Raw genomic sequence first — 25,020 nt, 5'->3', positions numbered from 1 at the left:
GATACGATCAATGCAGGTGGTAATCCCTACTACAAATCCTTTAAATTTGCCTGTTCTACTAGGACCTATCTCAAGACTCAAGATCTCAGGGTACCAGTCTTGGTATTGATATTGATATTCTGGGCTGGGTAAGTCTGCATTATGGAATGCTTAGCAGCACCCCTGGTCTCTAGCTCCTAGATGCAAGTAGCACAGTCTCCCCACTGTGACAATGTCTCCAAACATTGCCAAATGTCATCTGTGGAAAGAAACTGCTCCTGGTAGAGAAGCTATGAAATGATATGAAATTAGCTTAATCAGGGATTGATTCCAGTTATAGCTGCTGTTCTAAATAGGATTTCTTGAACTAGAAAGAAACACAATTCTTGTGAGCCTCTTTGGATTTGGGTATACTGCAATATACCCCATATTTGGGTATACTGTTCCTGCCATGTACACAGTAACATATAAGATTCCCAGCTTTGAGTGGCCCAGAGCAAGACACAGCTCCATCTGGTGCAAGCCTCTCTGACCCTTTAACCTAGCTGGAAGTTTCTGGGGAAGATGGGATGCTGCATGGAGCTCAGAGAAAAAAATCATAACAGAGGCCCCCTGCCCACTTTGGAAATAACTCATTTTTGGAACAGCTCCTGGCTTGCTACTGGGCCTGACAGAAACTCGTGGTATCCATGATACCTGAAATTGCCATTATGAATCTAGCGTTTTCTGATCCTTCAGGTCATAAATTCAGACTTACATATGAATGTCCACCAGATCCTGAAGGCACAGCTAAATTCTGTGAGCGGGAAGCTCACATTCCCAGTAAGCCTACACCTGGGAACAGTTACTTCTCTCTCAACCCACACCTGGCACCTCTCAGGTCACTTCTGCCTCTCCTCCTGCACATCGTGCAATGCCTCTCGTTTGACCCGACTCTAGCACCTTAAAGATGGAATCGTACAAGATCATCTTTTCCAACTTCCTTCCAGGACATATTAGGAAACTCATGCCTAGAAAAGTTTAGTTCTTTCCCCCAAATGATAAAGGCAGGTAGTGACTGGCTAGGACAAGAGCGTGGTACAGCTACTGTGGAAGACAGTATGGAGGGTCCTCAAAAAGTTAAAAATAGAGCTACCCTACAATCCAGTAATCACACTGGTGGGTATTTACCCCCAAGATACAGAAACACTAATTCGAAGGGATACGTGCATCCCAATGCTTAATGCAGCATTATTTACAGCAGCCGAGATATGGAAGCAGCCCGAGCGTCCATCAATAGATGAATGGATGTGGTGCATAGATATAGATACGTATGTATACATATTATTGTCATTAAAAAATGAACTATTACCATTTGCAACAACATGGATAGAGCTAGAGAGTATAATGTTGCAAAATAAGTCAGCCAGAGAAAGACAAATGCCATACGATCTCATTCATATGTGGAACTGAAGAAACAAATGAGCAAAAGGAAAAGAGAGAGAGTAACCAAGAAAGAGACTCTTACCTGTAGAGAACAAACTGAGGGTTACCAGAAAGGAGGAGGGTGGAGAAATGGATGAAATAAGTGACGGGGATTAAAGAGTACACTTACATGAAAAAATGAAATAATAAAAATAAATAGATAAAATTTAACAAAATTAAGGCTAAGCCATCTGGAGGTGTCTTGTCTTCGGTGTCTTATTTTGTCTTTTTTGAAAGATGGTAGTGCAATTACAGAGTATCACCTGATGAAGTGGCTTTATCATCTATAAAAATATTTATAAGCAATGCCTGGCTATCTCAGTTGGAAAAGCATGTGACTCTCGGGGTCACAAGTTCGAGCCCTGCACTGGCTTAGAGATTACTAAAAAAATAATAAACTTTTTTTTTAAGTAGGCTCCATACCCAGCATGGAACCCAACACAGGGCTTGAACTCACAACCCTAAGATCAAGACCTGAGCCCGGATCAAGAGTTGGACGCTTAACCAACTGAGCCACCCAGGAGCCCCTAAAAAAAGCAAACTTTTTAAAAAACTATATTCATATGATTCACCCAAAAACGTATGGTCTGATTATATAAAACTTCAAAGTATTTTCTGAAAAAAATATTAAAATACAAATTCATTTTGCCTCAATTCCTTACCTTCAAGCAATATTTCACTTCATTATTTTTAGGCTTCTCCACAAGGTGGGGCTAATCTCTAAGCCACTCTTGCTGAGGAGGGATGCATGCTGGCATTTGGAAATGTCTGATTATGAAGTGTTACTCCCACGAGCATTCTTGATAGGATGGCCCATTAGCAGCAACTCCAGGAAACATTAATTAAGATGAAGGATAAATCTTTCCAGCATTGTATAAGGAGCTGTAGCTTCTCAGCCTCTGCTCATTCAGGGAATGGTCTTCCTACCCAGGCTTGCCTTCTCCAGCTCCCCAGTTCCNAGCACAGTGTTAGTGATAAATGATGTGTGATACCATATCTATCTTGTAGTGACCCAGCGGATACATAAACTCAGCCTATGACCCAGTAGACAGAATAACATATCCTGTGGTCACTTCCACAATACCTAAGTGTATAGTCACAAGAGATACCCTTGGCAAATGGCAGAATCCCCCACTTTTCCAGGTACAGGTTCTCCTGGAACAACCTCTCCCATGAAAACAGAAAGCAGTGCCACCATCAAAGATACGATCAATGCAGGTGGTAATCCCTACTACAAATCCTTTAAATTTGCCTGTTCTACTAGGACCTATCTCAAGACTCAAGATCTCAGGGTACCAGTCTTGGTATTGATATTGATATTCTGGGCTGGGTAAGTCTGCATTATGGAATGCTTAGCAGCACCCCTGGTCTCTAGCTCCTAGATGCAAGTAGCACAGTCTCCCCACTGTGACAATGTCTCCAAACATTGCCAAATGTCATCTGTGGAAAGAAACTGCTCCTGGTAGAGAAGCTATGAAATGATATGAAATTAGCTTAATCAGGGATTGATTCCAGTTATAGCTGCTGTTCTAAATAGGATTTCTTGAACTAGAAAGAAACACAATTCTTGTGAGCCTCTTTGGATTTGGGTATACTGCAATATACCCCATATTTGGGTATACTGTTCCTGCCATGTACACAGTAACATATAAGATTCCCAGCTTTGAGTGGCCCAGAGCAAGACACAGCTCCATCTGGTGCAAGCCTCTCTGACCCTTTAACCTAGCTGGAAGTTTCTGGGGAAGATGGGATGCTCCATGGAGCTCAGAGAAAAAAAACATAACAGAGGCCCCCTGCCCACTTTGGAAATAACTCATTTTTGGAACAGCTCCTGGCTTGCTACTGGGCCTGACAGAAACTCGTGGTATCCATGATACCTGAAATTGCCATTATGAATCTAGCGTTTTCTGATCCTTCAGGTCATAAATTCAGACTTACATATGAATGTCCACCAGATCCTGAAGGCACAGCTAAATTCTGTGAGCGGGAAGCTCACATTCCCAGTAAGCCTACACCTGGGAACAGTTACTTCTCTCTCAACCCACACCTGGCACCTCTCAGGTCACTTCTGCCTCTCCTCCTGCACATCGTGCAATGCCTCTCGTTTGACCCGACTCTAGCACCTTAAAGATGGAATCGTACAAGATCATCTTTTCCAACTTCCTTCCAGGACATATTAGGAAACTCATGCCTAGAAAAGTTTAGTTCTTTCCCCCAAATGATAAAGGCAGGTAGTGACTGGCTAGGACAAGAGCGTGGTACAGCTACTGTGGAAGACAGTATGGAGGGTCCTCAAAAAGTTAAAAATAGAGCTACCCTACAATCCAGTAATCACACTGGTGGGTATTTACCCCCAAGATACAGAAACACTAATTCGAAGGGATACGTGCATCCCAATGCTTAATGCAGCATTATTTACAGCAGCCGAGATATGGAAGCAGCCCGAGCGTCCATCAATAGATGAATGGATGTGGTGCATAGATATAGATACGTATGTATACATATTATTGTCATTAAAAAATGAACTATTACCATTTGCAACAACATGGATAGAGCTAGAGAGTATAATGTTAAGCGAAATAAGTCAGCCAGAGAAAGACAAATGCCATACGATCTCATTCATATGTGGAACTGAAGAAACAAATGAGCAAAAGGAAAAGAGAGAGAGAGAGTAACCAAGAAAGAGACTCTTACCTGTAGAGAACAAACTGAGGGTTACCAGAAAGGAGGAGGGTGGAGAAATGGATGAAATAAGTGACGGGGATTAAAGAGTACACTTACATGAAAAAATGAAATAATAAAAATAAATAGATAAAATTTAACAAAATTAAGGCTAAGCCATCTGGAGGTGTCTTGTCTTCGGTGTCTTATTTTGTCTTTTTTGAAAGATGGTNCAGGCTCCTCCACTATGAGCCTGCTTCTTCCTCTCCCACTCCCCCTGCTTGTGCTCCCTCTCTTTCTGGCTGCCTCTATCTCTGTCAAATAAATAAATAAAATCTTTAAAAAAAAAAATAGATAAAATTTAACAAAATTAAGGCTAAGCCATCTGGAGGTGTCTCGTCTTCGGTGTCTTATTTTGTCTTTTTTGAAAGATGTAAGTGCAATTACAGAGTATCACCTGATGAAGTGGCTTTATCATCTATAAAAATATTTATAAGCAATGCCTGGCTATCTCAGTTGGAAAAGCATGTGACTCTCGGGGTCACAAGTTCGAGCCCTGCACTGGCTTAGAGATTACTAAAAAAATAATAAACTTTTTTTTTAAGTAGGCTCCATACCCAGCATGGAACCCAACACAGGGCTTGAACTCACAACCCTAAGATCAAGACCTGAGCCCGGATCAAGAGTTGGACGCTTAACCAACTGAGCCACCCAGGAGCCCCTAAAAAAAGCAAACTTTTTAAAAAACTATATTCATATGATTCACCCAAAAACGTATGGTCTGATTATATAAAACTTCAAAGTATTTTCTGAAAAAAATATTAAAATACAAATTCATTTTGCCTCAATTCCTTACCTTCAAGCAATATTTCACTTCATTATTTTTAGGCTTCTCCACAAGGTGGGGCTAATCTCTAAGCCACTCTTGCTGAGGAGGGATGCATGCTGGCATTTGGAAATGTCTGATTATGAAGTGTTACTCCCAGGAGCATTCTTGATAGGATGGCCCATTAGCAGCAACTCCAGGAAACATTAATTAAGATGAAGGATAAATCTTTCCAGCATTGTATAAGGAGCTGTAGCTTCTCAGCCTCTGCTCATTCAGGGAATGGTCTTCCTACCCAGGCTTGTCTTCTCCAGCTCCCCAGTTCCTGACTTCACTGGGAACGCCAGTGTAAAGGGCTTGGGAAGCATGGCTGCTCTTCCATCTTTGTCCCCAGTAACTGGCACCTCCACAGCCCCTGATCCCCTCAGAAGCAAATGCTATGCCAAGAGTCAGAGGTCTTTAGAAGACCTACATTAGCTCAGGAGAAGCAGAAAATCTATTCAGGTCTATTTAGATGATGCACCAGGCAGGAAAATGGGAAGCCCAAGGAAGGCTCAGGGTAAGTTCTGTGCCAGGAAAGCCTCTGCCTGCCCCATCTCATTGAATCCTGGTAATGACCCTACAGGGGGGCTTCACTCATCCCACCCAACAGAAGATACAAACTACAACTTTGAGAAGCATCCCAGTGTAGGTCGCCTAGCTGGAATGTGACAGTTCGTCTGACTTCTTTTCTACCATGCGTGGTCATGTAGATATTTGTAACCCTTTTCAAAAAGTTAGAATCCAGGAGCACCTGGATGGTTCAGTCTGTGGAGTGTCAGGCTCTTGGTTTCAGCTCAGTTCATGATCTCATGGGTCATGGGTTCGAGGCCCGTGGGGGGCTCCGCTCTCAGTGGGGAGTCTGCTTGAAAGACTCACTCCTTCTGCCCATCCCCCCATTCACTCTCTTTCTCTCTCTCTCAAATAAATACATAAATCTTAAAAAAAAAAGGGGGGGAGGGTGCCTAGAATCCTCATGGCTCAGTGTGCCCATGGAGTCCTATACACAAAATATCAGAGCCCTAGAACCAAAAATGATTTCAAAAAAATTCTATGTATTGTACACCTAAAACTAATATAGCATTACATGTCAATTACATTTCAATAATAGAAAAAATCTAATAATTGCCTGCATATCTTCAAGAATATTAAAAGGGATTCAACTCCTAACCCATAGAAACGTTTCTCAGTCTTTTCCTTCTGCTGCCCCATTCTCTCACACCCCAATGCTCTTCCAGGATTTCTCACATACAGACTTCCACAGCTCCTGTCTCTCCTCTTCCACGTCCCTCTTTCCTAGCTCCGGCTACACCCTTCCCCGTTTCCTGCGTCTCTGGTTCACGGCCAGGCTGGAGGATCCACAGTCTCCCTTGATGGTGGAGGCAACCGGCACAAATCTCTCACTTGGACATCCCGGGTCCCAGCTCAAGCCAAATGGGAGTCAAACACACATGGGATCTGGATGTTTGAAATAAGATGGGGATTTCCTTAGGGAGGGTGATTCATAAGAGTTGAATTACCTAAGGGGTTTTTTCTTTTTCCCTTATTTTGGCCAATGGAGAAGGAAGATCCACCAAAAGATGGCACAGAATCTCAGAGGAGAGCAAAGGAGGGATGATCGGAAGGACAACTCTCCCACGCCCTAAACTGTGGCTTGGGCCAAGGGAAGGGGCTGCTCATGAGCTCCATGGGGATTCTGTGAGAACTGAGGGGAACAGCCGGTACAGTTTTGATGAGACCGAGCACTGTCCTTCATCAGAGGAGGGTATCATGCACATTCATGCACAGACACACCGTGGTTTTTAGTTTGTGACAGCACCTGCCTCCCAGCCAGGGTCTAAGAACCTGGAGAGATAGATGCCTTGGTACCAGAAGCCAACAGCTTTTGGTGTTTACTATGCTGATAGTCAATTTTATATGGCAACTTGGCTAGGCACAGAACTCAAATATTTGGTCAAACACTAGTCGAGATGTTGCTGTGAAGGTATTTCTTTGATAAAATTAACAAATAGATTTTGAGTAAAACAGATTACTCTCCATAATATGGGTGGGCCTTAACCAATCAGTTGAAGGCTCAAGAGAAAAAGGCTGGAGATACCCCAAGGAAGAGGGAATGATCCCTCTGAACTGTCTCCAGACTTGAGCTGCACAACAACTCCTCCCTGGGTCTCCAGCCTCCTGGCGGACCCTGCAGATACCGATGTGTCAGGCTCTACAATTGTGAGAGCCAATTCCTTAAAATAAATCTCTCTTGATCTATAGATAGATAGATAATATATCTATCCTATTGGTTCTGTGTTTCTGGAGAACCCTAATACAACTACTACCACCTGGCCTCAACCACCAACGCCTATAATCTCACCCAGCCAACCTCCTCTGTTCTCCAGTAGCTCCCTGTTTCAGTAAAAGCCAAACCTTCACAAAGGTCTCCAAGGACCCCCACCCCACTTACACAAATCTCCCAGTCGCCCTCTACCTCTGGGATCCATCTCCTCATTAGTTCACCCCCCACCAGCCATGCTCCAACCTAAGGCCACTGCACCCACTGTCCCCTTTGCCGCAGTGGTCCTTCCCCGTGTGTCCACATGGCCAGCATCTACACCTCCTGCAAGTCCTCCCTCAACCACCACCTTGGTCATCAGGTTGAAATTTCAACCCCCCTCCCCTCCCATACATACTTGAAGCTCCTTACTCCTCTCCCTCCTTTGAATCCACTAGGACATGAGTCATCTTCTAACACATAAATGAAATCTGCTTATTTACTCTCACATTGTTTACTGCCTCCCTTGACCAGAATGGAATCTGAACCAAGATGAGGACTCTTGGGTTGGGTTCTCTGACGTACCACAGATTCCTAACACTGTGCCTGAGACACGGTGAGTACTCAACAAATATGTGTAGATCCCACCCCCCCCACCCCAGCTTCTTCCCCTCTCTCATCGATTTGCCTCTAAAGAATGGCATTTCCTTGTTCTCTCTCATCGTGCCCCTTCTCCTCGTTCTCTCGTGAACACACCCCATCTGGCTTTTGGCCCCTCAACCCCTGATGCAGCTCATCAAAGGCACTGGGGCCTCCATGTGGCTAAATCCAACAGGAAGTTCTATCTTCATCTTCGCTTTCAGCTGTATTTGAAAAGTTGGTCACCATTTCTTGAAAGACTTTGCTAACATGACCCAGGATACCTGTTCTCAATTCTGCTCTGACCCACTGGCTCCTTCTTTCGGCTCCCAGACCTGTGAAGGTCAATCTGTCTCAAAACCCAGACTTCAGTCCTTGTTTCCACTAACACTCAGCACTAGATAACCTCACTGAACCTCCAAATTCCTCTCTCCAAACTTGACTGCTCCTGTGGCCTCCAGTGATGGACACCCATGCTCTCCATGCAGTCGTCCAACCCTCGTCAAACCCAGCATTTCCCAAATCATGTACCATTTCCCCCCCAAACATGCTCCTCCCAGCATCTTCCCCATCTCAGGGGAGGGCAGCTCTGTCCTTCCAGGTGCTAAGGCAGAAACCCCTGGAGTCAACCCTGCCTGTGTTTTTTCATTACCTTTTCTCACTTCTAATCTGTCATCAAATCCTACTGGCTCTGCTACAAAATGTATCCAGAATCTGATCATCTCTTAGCTCATCAAACACTAGCACTCCTGCCAAGCCACCGTTACCTCCCCACTCCCCAGATTATGACAACAGCTACCAAAATGCTTCTACTTTCCCACACAAGCCAGAACTGTCTCCTCAAAATGGAGGTCGAAACATGTTCATCCTACCAGGGCCCCCTTGATCTCTCCATATCTCTCTTACTTTATCCCCTACCCCCTTCTCCTCTTTGTCCACTACACTCCAGGCACATGACCTCCCTCAGCTGTTCCATTAACATGACAGTCACACTCAGGTCACAGGACCTTTGCACATGATGTTCCTATTCCCTGGATCCCTGTTTGCCAAATATCCACATAACTCTCTCAAGTCCTTCAGGACCCTGCTCAAAAGCCCTTTGTCAGTGAAGCAACTCCCAGCCACTTTATATAAAATAACAAGCCCACCACACTATTCCCACAGACTTCTCCAGCCCCCTTGCTTCACTGACTTCGGTCCACAGTGCTCAGCAAGCAGCAGCTGACATGGTACATGCTACCCCCTAGAACGGAGGCCAAAGAGAGCAGGGAGCTGGTGTTCACTGCTAAATCCCAGTACCTAGAATGGCACCTCGATCATAGTAGGTGCTGAATAAACACACAATAAGGGGAAAATCCAGACGATCTGGACATCAGTGGTCTAGGAAACACACTTCTGAAGAAAACCTGTGAGCTCTTTGGAGCCAGGATTGTGTCTTGTTCACATCTGCGTCCGGCACCCAGCACCATGCCTGGCTCGGAGTGGATCATATAAACGTTTGTAGAAGAGACGTGTAGTGACCCACACCGCATCCTTCCCTGTAGAGGGCCTTCAGTAGATCCCCACTCCTGGCCTCTTCCCCAGCCCTCATTCACTCTTGCCTGTGGGGAGGAGTGACATACGTGGGGTTTCTGATTTGGTAATAGGAGAGAAGTGGGTCAATCTGTCTCTCTCTCCCATCCTCCTCCCTGTCCTCTGTGAGGCTGTTGCCGCCCTGCTGGACAGGGCAGGTCCAAGGGAGGCTTCCCCCACCCAGCGGACAGGGAGACCCGAATGGCTGCAGAGAGGAAGCCAGTTGCCTACGACCTTCAACGGTAACCGCGGGTAAATCATCCTCATCAGTCTGACAGCATCTGGACTGAAGTCTTCTGAGTGAAGGAGGGAAAGGGGGCGATTATTTGTCAGCCCCTCTCTCCCAAATTAGCCCCCTCTATCTTCTCCCTCTCTCTCACCTCTTCCCACCCCAACCTGCTCAGACTTTGGGTGTCTGCAAACAACCTCGGTCTCCTGATTCTCCAAAATGGGCACCGCTGGCAGGTAAGGAAATCATTCCCAAACCCGGCGGGCCCTTGAATGATCTCAGACGCTCCAAATAAATACAGACTCTCAAGCCTACCGTGAAGCCATGACTCAGCACCATTTTACAAAGGACCGGGAAGCTGTACCTTTCCCAACTCCCAGTTACTTGCGACCTTCCAGCACAGCCCCACCTCAGGGCTGAGGGGACAGACCCAGCCCCTCTGCTTCCCAAAAAAGGCCAGGACACCTTCCGTGAGTTTATTCCTCTTCAACTGAGCTTACGAGCAGGTGCAGCCCCCAGGTGACACCCCACCTGCTGGCTCCCATCCAAACTTGAAGGCTGAAGTTGTAAGATGGCTGGGGCAGTGGTTCCCAAACATTAATGTCTCAGGAACCCCTTACACTCTTAAAACTTACCAAGAATGCAAAGCCTGTGTGCCTGTGTGTTATATCTATCAATATTTACTCCATTCGAAATCAAAACAGATGTGTTGAAAACATAAGAAAACTCCAGCACACGTTCCATCAGCCATGAGACCAATGACACTGGCACACGTCAGGAAGCCACTAGAAAGCAGCTCCACATACAAGATGCCTCAGGACTAGTATGCACGTGGTTCTGACCACAAGGACGCCAGGAATAAGTTTGAGGCCCCCTAGGGATCTCTGACAATACTTAGAGAACCTAATCAGCTGACTTTAAAATAGGGAGAGTATCCTGGCTCGTGCAGGTGAGCTCAGTGTAATCACAAGGGCCCTTAACAGTGGACGACAGAGGCAGGAGAGGGGGTCAGAGAAAGAGATGGGATTGAAGAATCATCAGAGACACAGCGTTGCTGCCTTGAGGGGCTGTGAACCAAGGAACGTGAGCAGCCTCTAGGAGCTGGAAAAGGCGAGGGAGCTGTCTCCCCTGGCGCCTCCCCTGCCAATGCTTTGATTTTAGCCCAGTGAAACCCACGTCAGATTTCCAACCTACAGACTGTGGGTTAATAAATTTGTGTTGCTTTATGCCACCAGGTTTGTGGTTGGTTGTTACAACAGCCACAGGAAATGACCTCACCTGTTAAAGCTGTATAGCCTCTGAGCAGTACATGTAACAGGGAACGATCCAGAAGAGCCCTGAAGGAGGGGACGCCTTCATGTGGGCTGACAGGGCAGAATCCGACCCAGCAAGGAGCTCACGGCCCCCACTAGGCAGCAACAGAAGCCACAAGAATCCCAGGCCCACCATCCCCGTCACTCCACCTGTCCACAGCGGCTTGTGCTCTGGGCCAAAGGCCAATCCACAGTGGTTTCATTGAGGCTTCTATGCCTTCCAGTGTTTTTCAAGTGGGCATCTGGGCTTCAGCAGCCCTGTGCCCCACCCCCACACCATGCTACCTCAGGTGACTTGAGGATAACTAATAATTTAACACTTAGTCCCCAGCTCTAGAGACACTCCCTTAGCCTGGATCATGGCCACACCAGAGTGACCACCATCAGGAGACCTGGAGACATCAGCTGGGTGCAAAAGTTGGACACAGTTTCAGGTTTAGTCCTGGGGGAGGTGGGGTAATGCACCTGTTGTGAAATGAATATTGGAAGGAGTATGTGTCCATTCTGAGCAGCCCAGCAGCCCAGGGATGGAAAATCCCCTAGAACACAGTAAATAGTCCCTGCCATGGTAATCTCCCCTCTACTGCCTCCAGGTCACTGGGAGTCATTTCAGAAGTGGCCTCTACCCCAGAGGGCTCATTGGCTCAGAGAACACCTAACCAGCTAGAGAGATTTCCTCTCTGGAATTCAGAATTAGAGCTAACAGAGAATCTGTCTTTTGGGTGGCCGTAATGTGAGGGCTCAGAAACCATGGGTTGGCTTCTTCTGCCTACAGGCAGGCTACCAATACAAACAAAGCCAGTCTTCAGAAAAAGAGGAACACGCATGAAGCCAACACCCACGTGTGCAGAGATCAGAGTCAGGTTACCAGCGGGTCCTGACTCTGGCACCTTTCTCGGGTCCAAGCACCATCACCACCCACATGGTGATTCCCTGACACAACCCTGGCCCATCCCTGGCCCATTTGCTTTTCCTGCTTTAGTGGGTGTAGGTTTCTTGCAACCAAAAGAATCCTGCAGGAATCCTGCAGGAAGCATTTACTAGAACACATACTAAAATCTATAACCAATGTTTATTCAGCTCTTCAGCACATTCCTGGGAGCAGAATCTGGGGTTAACACATTAAGTCAGGTGGTAGGGTCCCACACTTTCATGTACCACCTCTCATCCCCCAGGCTCCTCTGTCCTGGGCCACTGGTTTTGCCCCAGCTGTCGCTGCTGCATCCAGCTCTGGTGGGTGCCAGCATCTTCTCCCCAGCACCGCCCACAACGTCTCTTGCTTAGTGTCCGGGCTCCAGGCCTCTCACCTCCAGACACCTGGAGTCGGCTTGTCAGCCACGATGCCCGACCAGAAGAGCCGGGGAATCAAAGCCAAAAAAGCAAACGTTCATCAGTGGGAAAACGAAGCACAAGAAATTCTCCCTCGCTTCCCTCCACTGGACTGACTGCCCTCGGCTCATGTGGCCTCGTGGCTGACAGTCCCACCAAACTGCTCCCTGGAAGCAGCCAGCTAAATAAAACCCCTCATACTTTACTCTCCCTCCTTCCCCACCTCACTGTGCCTCTCTTGCCTCCTGCTCCCCTGGCACTGCACTCTTAATAAGCTGGTAACACAAATCTGTGCCTCGGACTCTTCAGGGACCTCTTTGCAAGACGTTCTGGTTTGAAATGAGGTCTGTGGTAAATTCAGAAGCTGAATATGGCAGAGATAAAAAAAAAATTCCTGGCTAGTCTTCTTTTTGGTAACTGAAGATGTAACAGGATACTACAGAAACTGAACACAAGACCTAAAACAATTGATCCCCTNTAGTCTTCTTTTTGGTAACTGAAGATGTAACAGGATACTACAGAAACTGAACACAAGACCTAAAACAATTGAGTACAACTGGTTACTAGAGTANATACTACAGAAACTGAACACAAGACCTAAAACAATTGATCCCCTACCAGTGTTACTCTAAGTAACAAATTACTGATCTATTTCTCACACAAGAGACGAAAGTAAGCTATTAGCAACTACTACTAAGTTTTATGCATCATTATCCACCAAAGATGAGAGAATGTAACCAGAGGCTTCAATGGGACTCCTCAAATAAGGACTCCTTTTGCCTGGAGGAAAAGAACACAGTGGTGAACTACATAAACCTGTCCCATGGAAACCAAAACCAAAAAGGCCAAATTCAAGGAAGCCACTTCCTGAGCAGCCACTAGGTGGCGAGCTTGAACCATCTGTTGGCTTCCTTATCTGGGTAAGGATTCACTCCAGGGTTGGCTCGGCTCTTTTCTAGTTGGTAAGAATTCGCTATTGTGACAAACTGAAACTTACTTACAATAACCGGAGAATTTAAGAAATCTCTAAATTTGAAGAGTTGAAAATTGTTTTATTACATCATAGAGAATTTCTTCCTTGCCCATTAGCCATGTGTGTTTTGTTACTACTGTTCTTCTAAGCTTCCTATTCTTGAGAGGGAAACATTTCTTATTAGAGTGTTTGATGAGGTCTTTGGCTCTGTTTTACCTTAATTTGGAGCAGTTCNGTGTTTGATGAGGTCTTTGGCTCTGTTTTACCTTAATTTGGAGGAGTTTGTGTGTTTGCTGTTTAAACAAGGTACTATGAACTAAAACCTCTCCTAGAGTAAGTAGCATTTCCCAAATGAAGCCAGGGCAGAAACGGAGAGGTCACTGGAGACCCCAGGCAGGTAGAAAGCGCCAGGGAGCGGAGGACCGTGCTGTGTGCAGGATGGGAGAAGCAAAGGATCCTGTGGTAACCAGACATAGGCATATACGCGTGTATATATATTCATTTCTTTATAATTTCTAATGTTAGAAATACTCATACAAAATCCTTTATAGCTTCACAATAAGAAATTCATAAAATAATTTGCTATTGAGCTGTACAATGGAATTCTACGCAGCCATTAAAACTGGCGTTGGGGTGCCTGGCTGGCTCAGTCAGTAAAGCAGGTGACTCTCAATCTAGGAGTCGAGTTCAAGGCCCATATTGGGGGTAGAGGTTACTTTTTTTTAAAAATCGTGTTAAAGAAGCATTTTAATGAAACTGAAACATGTTTCTGATATGTTGTAAAATGGAAAACAAAGTCAGGCTCCAAAAGTAGGAATCAACATTTGTTAAAAAAATTTTTTCAAAATAAAAATAAATTACGGGGTACCTGGCTGGCTCAGTCTGTGGAACACGTGACTCTTGATCTCAAGGTCAAGAATTCAAGCCCCATGTTGGGTGTAGAGATTACTTAAAAATAAAATCTTTTTTAAAAATAAATAAATTTTAGAGGCACCTGGGTGGCTCAGCCGTTAAGCGTCTGCCTTCAGCTCCGGTCCTGGGATCAAGCCAGGCATGGGCATCCGGCTCCCTGCTCAGTGGGAAGCCTGCTTCTCCCTCTCACACTCCCCTTGCTTGTGTTCCCTCTCTTGCTGTCTCTCTGTCAAATAAATACATAAAATCCTTAAAATTAATTAATTTTAAAATAAAATAAATTACATATACATATACATGGGGAAATGACTACTGATAGTGATTATTTCTGAGACTGAAAGGTAAACCTACATATTACCTTTATGTCATTTTTATCCATATTTCCTGAGTTTACTTCTGTCGTGTTTTCATTTTTTTATTTTAATTATTAGCATTACTCTTTACTGGGCCCTGTTCTAAGCACTTTATAAATATCAACTCGATCCTCACAACATGACTATGAAGTAGTTACTATGACAAGCCCCATCTTTTATAGATTAAAACAGTGAAGCACAGAGAGGTCAAGTTACCTACTCAAGGTCACACAGCTAATGAACAGTATGGCCAGGATACAGACCCAGGAAATCTGGCTCCAGAGTTTATGTTCTTAACTAATAAAACAAGAGAAAGATAAACAAAAAGTGTAGAGAAAAAGAAAGGCAGCAAAAAAAGGAAGAAAGGAAAGAATGAAGAAAGAGGAGGTGTAGGGGGAGGGAAGGCAGACAGGAAGAAACTGTGTGCCACAGGGAACAATACACATTTGTTTTGGCAAACTTTAAAAAATAATTTAATGCCTCTAAAATATTCTTATTAAAGGGAACCTGGCTTTTTAAAGAAGAAAAATGTAAACTGAAAAATAGGTAACAAACATTGAAATGGTTAATCCTGAATACATTAACTGAAGGAAGCCAGTGACATGCCAGTCAAATGACTTAAATAAGAGACTCTTTTTTCCTTTTTTTTTTTCTTCTCTTACTGCACACTAGCTGCTCCCCCCCTCAGAGGACAATAGGTGTCTAGAGGCTGGATTCCCATCTCTACCCTACAAGTCTGGACTGTGTCTCCCCAAAGCATGCCTCAGCCTGACTCGCATGAATGTCATCATTTTTTTTAACTAAGTAAAAGAAAACCAAATTGTGTTAAAAAAAAAAAAACGGAAAAGGGTGTCATGCCCAGCTGAAAATATGACAACCCTTAAATATTAGCTAGCTGGCACTCTTTAAGTGCATCTTCTTCAAGACCTAGGGCTGCAAGTGAACCAATGAAGTCTCTATGTCTGCGGGACAAACCAGCCCGTTCAGCCAGAGGGCTGTTCCGCTCAACACCGAGACAGGAGGGGACATCGCCCCGAATCCCTTTGAATCCCTCGGACCCTTTGCATGCTCCGCAGGGAGATCCAGAGCCAAGGGGACGGGGTGGGGGAGGGGCAAGCAGGAGGAGGAAAGGGGCAGAAGGGGCAGAAAGAAGCCTGCAGCAAAGGAGGAGGGGAGAGAGAAGTCAGCAGGCTGTGATAGGTACGATAGGGGAAGCTCTTCCTATTTCCAGTGCTGGGGTTTCGAGCTGAGGAAGGGGACACAAACACAGGTCAACACTCATGAAGCCTAAAAACAGGAAGAGAACTATTTCTTTATTTCCTCTGTCCTTCAGCTCAGACTTTGGGCAAAAATCCCCATCTGCAAAAGTGGAAAATGCATCTTTGAAAGCATGGCCAGGACTAAATTTTTTAAAGCTTAAGTGTCATAAGAAACAATCAGAGAGCAAAATCTTTGCTTCACTGCAATTATCCTCAAAGCAAGAATTTTAACTTAGGAGATTTAATTTTCAGAGACGAAGACCCCAGCCCCAAAAGTGGCAAGGTGATGTCACAAACTCACAAGTGCCACACCCGTTCACATGGTCCTCCCAGCTCATGGGCTCACCAACCTTCCAGGAAACAGGTATTTCTAAATAGTCAAGGATTAAACTGTTTTTTTTTAAAGGGAGGGGGAGGATAAAACGGTTTTAAAATATGCTGTTCATGTCACTGCAAATGGCCAGTCTTGTTAAAAGGAGCTCTCGACTCCTCTGGAGGATGAAGGGTTTGACTGGCTGGGTGGTGGTTACCAAACTGAGCAGCTCTGAGCTACTTGAAATTCTTCAAACCCCGATGTGCTGCCTAGGATGACCGGTCATCCTCATCCTCTCCCCGACAGGCATACTCATCCCACTGTGTACCTCAGACCCCAACCAAACACGCACCGTCTTCCCAGATCACCCACAAAACTGCACGGAGCACATTGAAGAAATTCAGAGAAGGACAGAGAGAAAGGGGGAAGGCAGGAAAGCCCTTGCAATCTCTTTTCAGAATTGTCGTTGTCACTGTTTTAACAGATCATTTGCACCTAATCTTTGCTCTTTAGCCTTTAAGAAAAACGCACAAAAACCTTAACCTAATTTCTTTGTGCTTACCAATTTACTGGTGATGTGCTGGGCCCTGTTTCATATCACTTTGGTGCCAGTGGCCTAAAAACTTGACTTTAAAAGTCTATGTGTAAGAAATTTCACTGCAAGAATTCATTTTTATATCCAGGGGATTCCCTTGTAATGGAGCGGTACCTACATATCGTACTCAACAAAGAACTGTCAGACTGTTGGTATACACTCTCCTCTGATGTGATTTCCTAATACTAAGAGGAGATCAAGAAGGTAAGAACACATTATTAGCCATTTTTAAAACTTATAAGAAGATTTAAAATATTAGTTCACTGGGCATAAACTCGCACACGGTCACCGAGACATAATTACAACTCCCAAGGTAAGATGTATTTAGAGTCCCCTATTAAACCACCTACGGCTACAGAGACCGCTAGGCAGTGACCCACTTGCTTCTTCAGATGCCTTAATTATCCCAGAAACACTGAAGCTCTTTTTTGAGAAGTGGAAATCTATTTTTGTTATTCATTAACACCCTGGAAGCATATAGAAGCCAATGAAGGGGCAATGGGAAGTCACAAACACGGGGTATGATTAACATCCTCAATGAATACGCAATGTGTGCCCACCTGTTTCCTTAGTGGTGCCTGTCTACACATGCTTAGCTTTAAAATGGAGAATTTAAAATTCTAACAAAGATAAAATTAGGTCTTTAAGTCATTATGAAGTTAATGAACAAATGTAATCTTATGACTACATGTAATCTTATGTAGATTACAATGTAATCTTGATGCAGATGCTACAAGGTTGAAAACAAGTTAAATACACTGTGTATTACTCTCTCTAAATTTTCTCTTTAAGCAGGTAGAACATATTTTAAAAGTAAGTGAACTGACTGGGAAGGATTTCTCATTGCTGAGTTTCCAGGTCTACACAGCATGCCCAAAGGTTCTGAGATTAATTTTTTCAGCAAAAAGAAAATCAAACATTTCACCCACTCTATTGTGAACTGAAAAGATAACAAAATGCACATTACACAGAATTTGGTCCCATGAAAAGACTCTTCAGTTAAACATTGTTAATTGCCTCATATACTCAGCATCGAGCTAGGGATAGAGTGTTTCCCCCAATTGCATAAGAGCATAAATAAAATGAATTTCGTATAGTCCATCCTCAAAAAAAGTTTAAAAGGCGTGAGTATGGGCATAAAAAGATTTGCTTCATGGATGGTTCTGGAATCAGCTTCACTAACTCACAGTCACATCCCCTGCAATGAGAGACCCAGAAGTGGGTCACCTGTGAGGCTCTAGCCTCTTGAGATCAAGGTGAACCTGGCCAAAGCACCCATTCTGGGCCCTCCCCAAGACTTCAGCAGACCCCCAGGGGGCTGAAGGGCTCAGGATCACCTCCAGCTCTGAGCTTCTTCCTCCAGCGTCGCAGGGGGCAAAAGTACAACACGGCCCATCACTCAAATTCCAGAAACTACAAAGTGGCTCATGCATCCAGCACACCTCACCGGAGGTCAGAGGGAAGAGGCTCTCTGAGCATCCCTTGCCCAGGGGATCCTTCTATGACTTCCACTGCCCCTGTCTACCCTCCATCCCCAGGCACCCCAGGCTTCCCTCCAGAGCCTTCAAATCCCCTCCCCCTCTCCTCCTCTCACCTCCCACCACCACCACTGCAGCTGGTGAACTTGCCACAAGCCATTTTCCCGTGTTGTTCTGACTTTGCCCTCAGGCCTCATTTCCTTTCTCTAGTGACTTAACTGAGTTTGTTTGTTTTTCCCAAACAAAGACAATTTCCTCCCTGAAAAGGAATTCTGCCACTGAGATGATTCATTATTTACACTGACCTTCCTGGAAAAGTACCATCTTCAATTCTGTACTAGCAGAGTATGTGGAGGCTACATTAAATACAGACCTTTTAAATCATGACTACAAAAAACGGCAGCAAAACAGCCTGCTGTACCATGAAAAACAAAGACGGAAGAGTAGAATCCTACTGAAAAATGACTCATTATCCATCGCGGATATGAAAAGACAGACCTAACTCCAGATACAACACCACCCTGTACTCAAAGCTTGACCTGACACGGACCACAAGGTCATCCCACTCTTCAGCATTATTACTAAAGGAGCCACAGAAGGTCTGACAGTCTTCACATACAAGCTTGGATGGAAGATCGTAACCTGGCTGGAGAGGAAGGACCTCCATCTGAGAGCTCCTCACCATGCTCTGCCTCTCTGCTCCAAGACGGCTGCTCCCCTAACTTGTCTGTCTGCTGCCACCACCCCCGCACCTGTAACATCTCTTCTCCCCACGTGGCTGGCTGACTGTTTCCTCAGGTGCAGATGGAAGAGCTGAACAGGTTCATGGCCACGCTCCGTCCTCAGCAGCATCCGGCCATCACGTGAGTGGCAGTGAACCCGGGTCGATGCAGCTACACTGACCCTGTTCCAGGAGCTCCCCGTCCAACGACGGTCATCAAACCCGGCTCTGAGTGGTCGATGGAGGCCGGAGAGGGGTGGGTTGCCCCCCACTGACGCCCTGTGCTGTGCTGCCATGACGATCGCGGGCATTCTGGGCCGAGTGGGTTTTCATTTCAACTTGTGTAGGATTCTCAGCGGTGTTCGGCACGCCCGTCTTGCCAGGGAGATGCTTATCTTGCAGCGTCAACGTTCCCCTCCGTAAGATGACGTCACGACAGCACCTACCTCACCACACCGCAATGGGGATTAACTGAGATAACGTGTGCAAACCGTCTGGCACACTGGACATTTGCTCGGGCCACCATAACGAAATACCACAGATGGGGAGCCTTAACAGAAGTTGATTTTCTCACAGTTACGGAGTCTAAAGGTCCAAGATGAAGCTGTCAGCAGATCTGGTTTCTTCTGAGGCCTCTCTAGTTAGCTTGCAGACGGCCGCCTCCTCACCGTGTCCTCCTGAGGTCTTTTTGCGTCTCTGTCTTACTGTGCTCTTCTTATAAGGATACAGATCACACGGGATTAGGCCCCACATATTTGACCTTAATGACCTTTTTAAAAGCTCTGTCTCCACCCAGGAAAGCACTGCCCCCCCCCTTCCTTCCACATTGGCCACGGGGCTCTGGTCCTCAGGGGTCATTTCCTCTGCCTGGAGAGCTCTGTCCTCCTGACCTCTCCCACCTCTCGCCAGCCCCCTCGTGTGCCCTCTCACACCGTCTTCTCCACCCAGCTATCGGCTTCACACACAGGTGAGGACTCTGGTCTGCTTTTTCCCCGACATCTCCCCAGACCCCATCACAGTTCATGCCGCTTAGTCAACCCTCTTTTGGGGAACACTGCCAGAGTTCACGATGACTGCTTCCTCTGAGCCAGGCTTTCCCATGTTCTTTGTAACGAAAAACGACGTGGACGTTTCAGGACACCAAAGCTTCACATCTTCCATTCTTTACCCCAAATAGGCTAAACAAAGTTCAGAAGGTGCCCACATAGCATTCAGCCCTCCACGAATACGATTTTTTCCCTCAATGTCCAAGCATTCCAAGGAAGCCTACAACCATTTCCATGGGAGTGGACACAGATGCCTTTGCCCACATCCCACAGCCAAGCCCTACTGGCCCTGCCTGGAAGCTGCTTCCAAAAAGAAAGACATTCTGAACTCTGCATATTACCTCCTTGGAGGCTGAAATGTTGACCCATGGGAATCCAGTCATAATTCTATTACCCCATCCAGGGTAAGTACAATGGCAGGCTTTTTCTAAATGGACTTATTAAAATAGCATAGCCTTTGGACAGAAGTCCTTCCGGGAATCTGACAAGTGTCACATGTCCTCTCTCCTTTCTCAGTAAGTTACAATCCAACTCCTGAGAGACAGACCTACCGAGCTTACATAAGTTACTCAAAAACAGCAAGCAAGAGTCACAATTTGTGCATCTCATTTGGTCCCCAAAGAAAAGGGGGGAAATGCCATTAGTTGTGTAGTGAGTGTTAAGGGAGCTTCAGAATCGTCAAGAGGAATTTGAGAAAAGGTCCTGCCAGAAAGCACTTAACACAAATGGTGGAAGGAAAGAAGCAAGAGGTGGGGAGGGAGGGTGGGAAGGAATGGAAGGAAGAAAAGAGGAGACAGGCAGAAGAGATGAAGGAAGAAAGTAAGGGAAGGAAACATGGAGGAAGGGAGGAAGGAAGCAAAGGTCCTGTTTCGCAGTGTTCTCCCCACAGTACTAGAAACTCAGCGGGTACTTCAAGAAGTGCTCATAGACTAGAACCAAGCTGTTCAAGCATCTTCAGACACCACCTCCCCGACCCCAGCCTCACGCAAACCGTCTGCTCCAGGGAGTAAATGTTAAAAGGAAGCTTTCCTTCAGCATATTCCACGCCAACAAACCACTCCTGGGGCTGGCAATGGGGTGGGCCTGTCCCTGAGAGGAGAGGACAATAACTCCACAGTCAACGAGACTAGAACAGCCTCCACAGGCAATCTACTCAAGCTGAAGCTACTGGTTTTTATTCCTAAACAAAGTAATGAGTGAGCAGTTGTTCCAGCCTTTTTTTTTTTTTTGTCTGTTTGTTAAAAGGAAGGCTACAAAGAGTAAAGCTAAATGCAAACAGCAGAGAGATATAAATAAACAGCCACTGAGCTCAGTGCCAGGAAAGAGCTTAGCATGACAAAGGAGAAAATGTAACAGGTAAACTTCCTCCTAGCATTCCTTATCAGCGGGAACCAATTCCTCGAAATATCCATACCCCTAGCAGTCCTTTCCTACCGCTCATACTAGCCTCAGACATGCCCTTACCTGGACCTGGGAGAAAAGCAGGGGACCCCTGCCTCCCCTCCCCCCTGGAATTTAAGGTTCCTTAGAGGTCACATTTCACAGATGTAACAATTTGTATGCCTTGTACTTTGCCTCTGTGTCTATTTGTCTCCCTTTTCCCACAGAAACCATTCTTGCAGATTTCATGATAAATTATGGCTGCTAGGGGCGCCTGGGCGGTGCAGTCATTAAGTGTCTGCCTTCGGCTCAGGGCGTGATCCCGGCGTTATGGGATGGCGTTATGGGATCGAGCCCCACATCACTCCTCCACTGGGAGCCTGCTTCTTCCTCTCCCACTCTTCCTGCTTGTGTTCCCTCTCTCGCTGGCTGTCTCTCTCTCTGTCAAATAAATAAATAAAATCTTTTAAAAAAATTATTATGGCTGCTAAAAATCCTTTCCATATCAGCCTGGGCTTAGGGCAATAAGATGCCTTGAGGAGGGTTAAGAAAAGTGTTCAGGACTCAACGGAGCCACACATTTGTTTCATTGTTGCTGCTCTTCACTTTGATCTGGGCACGCTCATTTACCACCTTTCATTTCTAATTTACATAAAATCCAGGCTGCTCACTTAGCTGGGGGAGAGAGCACAAGTTGCCAAGTAGTGTTTACAAGGTCACCCCTGTGCACTGAAAACAGGAGCAATTACCAAAGGAATGTTAAGTTTGTCTCAGGAGAAGAAAGTTGTGTAAACGTTTAAGCGGCATTATTCTTTATAATTTTTTCTAACTACAAAATTCATATACAAATATTTATCATTTGTAATTAACAATAGAGCTATATTTTATTTAAATGTGTAATTTTATACATTTAAATATACAATAATTTATATTTACGTGTATACATATTTACATATTTATCGTATGTATGTTCATTATGGAAAATATTTAAAGAAAAATTAAATTCTTCTTCAATGCCACCAGCCAAAGATAATCAGTATCATTATTTTGGTATGTGTCCTTTTACTGTTTTCTATACATATTTACAGACCTTTTTTTATTTTTATAAAATTAGAACAATATTGTTTTAGTGACCTAATTTTTTCAATATTAAGAGCATAGTGAATAAATCATAAGAACATGACATAAGGTTAATAGTTATGCTTTATATTCTGGGAGGATAAAATTTGATAAATTTATGTAAGATTATATAACACATGGATTTTTCTTTTTTTTTACTTAGGACACAAAAAAGTTATTTATTGGTATTATATAAAGCAATGCCATCTGTCATTTCAGGGTCTCTCTTTTCTTCTACAGAAAATGGGGGGAAAGTCTGTAAAAAGACTAAAAAGAGCTAGTGAGAATTTGTCTTAATGAAACACAAAATAGATATATTAGAAATTCCAAGTATTTATGACATATAAATCATATGAAAATAAGAACACTAATATGAATACCATAACAAGATGCTCACAAGAATAAAACCGCTAATTCTGAGTAAGGTAAATATCGACAGATACATTGCTCTTAATTAAATAAGTATACATTTACGTTCATCATGATGCATATTTTATGATTAGCATAATAGATTGCTCTAGTTATAGAGCTACAGACAGTATAAACGAAAAATACATATGAACACAATCTCCCTTGAAGGTAAATGCAAAAACAAGTACCAGGGGTTTTTTTCACTTACAGTATTCATTTGAGGGAGAGAAAGAACACAAAGTCGTTTGAAGTGAAAGCTGATTTAAACGCACGTACGTCTCCAGCCCTATCTCACCTGTTGTGCGCCAAAGCAAATATATGTAATAGGCATAAGGAAAACACCTAATGGGGCTTTCTCTGCACACCCTCTGCCTCCACCCCCCTGCACTTCCCCCCGCGCTCCCGCTCCAAGGGAACTGAACATTCGCTTTTGTCCAAACTCAAGGGCCAATGAGAACTAACAACAGCAACAAACTTGACACAAAGGCAGCCTCCGCCACACCTGTATATCTTTGATGCTTGCAATGGGACAGTGGGTTGCTCGGGGCCATGTCACTGACCTCCAAGTGGCCTTTCCACAGCAAGAGGGAGGGGGATAGAACAAGTTGAAGATACCGGAAAGAGGTACTCCTTGAACCCACGGCTTCTGCATTTTATGGGTGCCCCGGTACATGACTGACCACCACCCCTGAAAAAAGCTGCCAAACTCAAAACCCATCAACTCTAGCCCTACAAGTTCGAGAAAGCCCTTTCAGGCCTCCGCTCGGAAGTTGAAGCCCAGAGCCTAAACCCGCGGCCCCGCGCACCCCCCGCGCACCCCGCGGAAGCCGCGCATGCGCCGCGGGGCCCGGCAGGCGTGGGAGCCGCGCGGACCGAGCGCACACCGAGCGCAGACAGAGCGCGCACCCTACCAGTTGTTCCATGGCGCTGCGCTCCGGCGCCCCTCGGGGACATGCGGTGGGTGGAGGCCGGCCACCCGGTGCTGGCCGCCGTTCCCCGGCCGCGCTGCTCCCCGGCGTCCGCTCCTGTCGCGGGTCGGCAGGCTAGCGCGGCTGTTTGCGGCTCCCGCCGTTGCCATGGCGACGAGCAATGCTCCGCCTGGACCGGCTCCCTCCTCTGGCTCCCCGCGCTCCCGCCTGGAGCCGCGGACAGCGCAGCCCGCGGGGAGCCGGGGCCCGGGGAGCGGCAATCCCGAGCTCCGGGCCACCGAGTCCCAGCCGCCACCTGTCCACAGTTCCCCGTCAGATTTATCTTGGGGCTCAGCCGAGGGTGACTTCTAGCATCAGCCACGCCCACTGATTTGGACTTTGTTTAAATGCCGAAATCTGTGTGTTTCTCTAGCTTCAGGAAAAAAACATTCGAAACGGAGTTTAGAGTGTTTGAACTTAATTCGTACATCTTTCTAGAATCTCGAGCCACGCTTTGGTTTCTCCCATTGTTCCTTGTCGAGTACCTTCACTGATGATTCTTCAGCTTGGAACTCAATGGGAAGTTTTAACCTTGTGCCTTAACAAGACCTGTATTGGCATGTGTGAAGCTCCCAGGAACTTTGCCCCAAAGGACTTCACAAAGGAAAAATATAAGTGTTTCATATCTGCAATCTCTCCTCTCTCATGGGGACTAGCACTGTCCTTTAGAAAGACGTTTGCCACATGTGTAAATCTGTATTTTCTAGAAGCCACATTTTAAAAAGTAAAAAAACTGGTGAAATTAATTTTAATAATATGTTCATTTAATCCAATATATCCAAAGCATTGTTTCTACAAATCAACGTAAAAATTATTCATGATAGTTTTTGTTCAAAAATCGTACTCAGTCCTCGCAATCTTATGTATATTTTATACTACAAACACATTTCAATTCAGACTAGTTGCATTTCAAATGTTCAATAACCAGTAGGTCTGGTGGCCACCGAGTTAAGCAGTACAGGTCACTTGGACTATAAATTCTAGGAAGATCAGCCCCAAATCTCCTTGGGGAGGAAGGGATTATATCCACTCATAAAGGGTACTAAACACGGATGAGCTCTATGAACAAATGGTCAAATTCTTACTAAGAAAAATAATTCCTTAAGCAGCATACACTCTAAACACTCTTCAGAAACTAAGAAAATTAGAAATGACCCTTTTCTTTTGGTTCTTTTTTTTTT

General features: G+C 45.3%; 1 protein-coding gene across 1 annotated transcript in view; it reads right to left on the bottom strand.

The window, feature by feature from the left end:
• DNAH5 (dynein axonemal heavy chain 5) overlaps window positions 1-23,881 on the bottom strand; it is a 278,502-nt gene extending 254,621 nt beyond the window's left edge. The window contains exon 1 of the mRNA XM_034657084.1: window positions 23,783-23,881. Within this exon, the coding sequence (XP_034512975.1) occupies window positions 23,783-23,794 (12 nt within the window). The 5' untranslated portion in view covers window positions 23,795-23,881. The remainder of the gene's footprint in view (window positions 1-23,782) is intronic.
• Between the last annotated feature and the right edge of the window lie 1,139 nt (window positions 23,882-25,020).

The sequence above is a fragment of the Ailuropoda melanoleuca genome, chromosome 3, assembly GCF_002007445.2.
Source record: "Ailuropoda melanoleuca isolate Jingjing chromosome 3, ASM200744v2, whole genome shotgun sequence".
NCBI lineage: Eukaryota > Metazoa > Chordata > Mammalia > Carnivora > Ursidae > Ailuropoda > Ailuropoda melanoleuca.
This window is presented reverse-complemented; position numbering and strand designations above follow the sequence as displayed.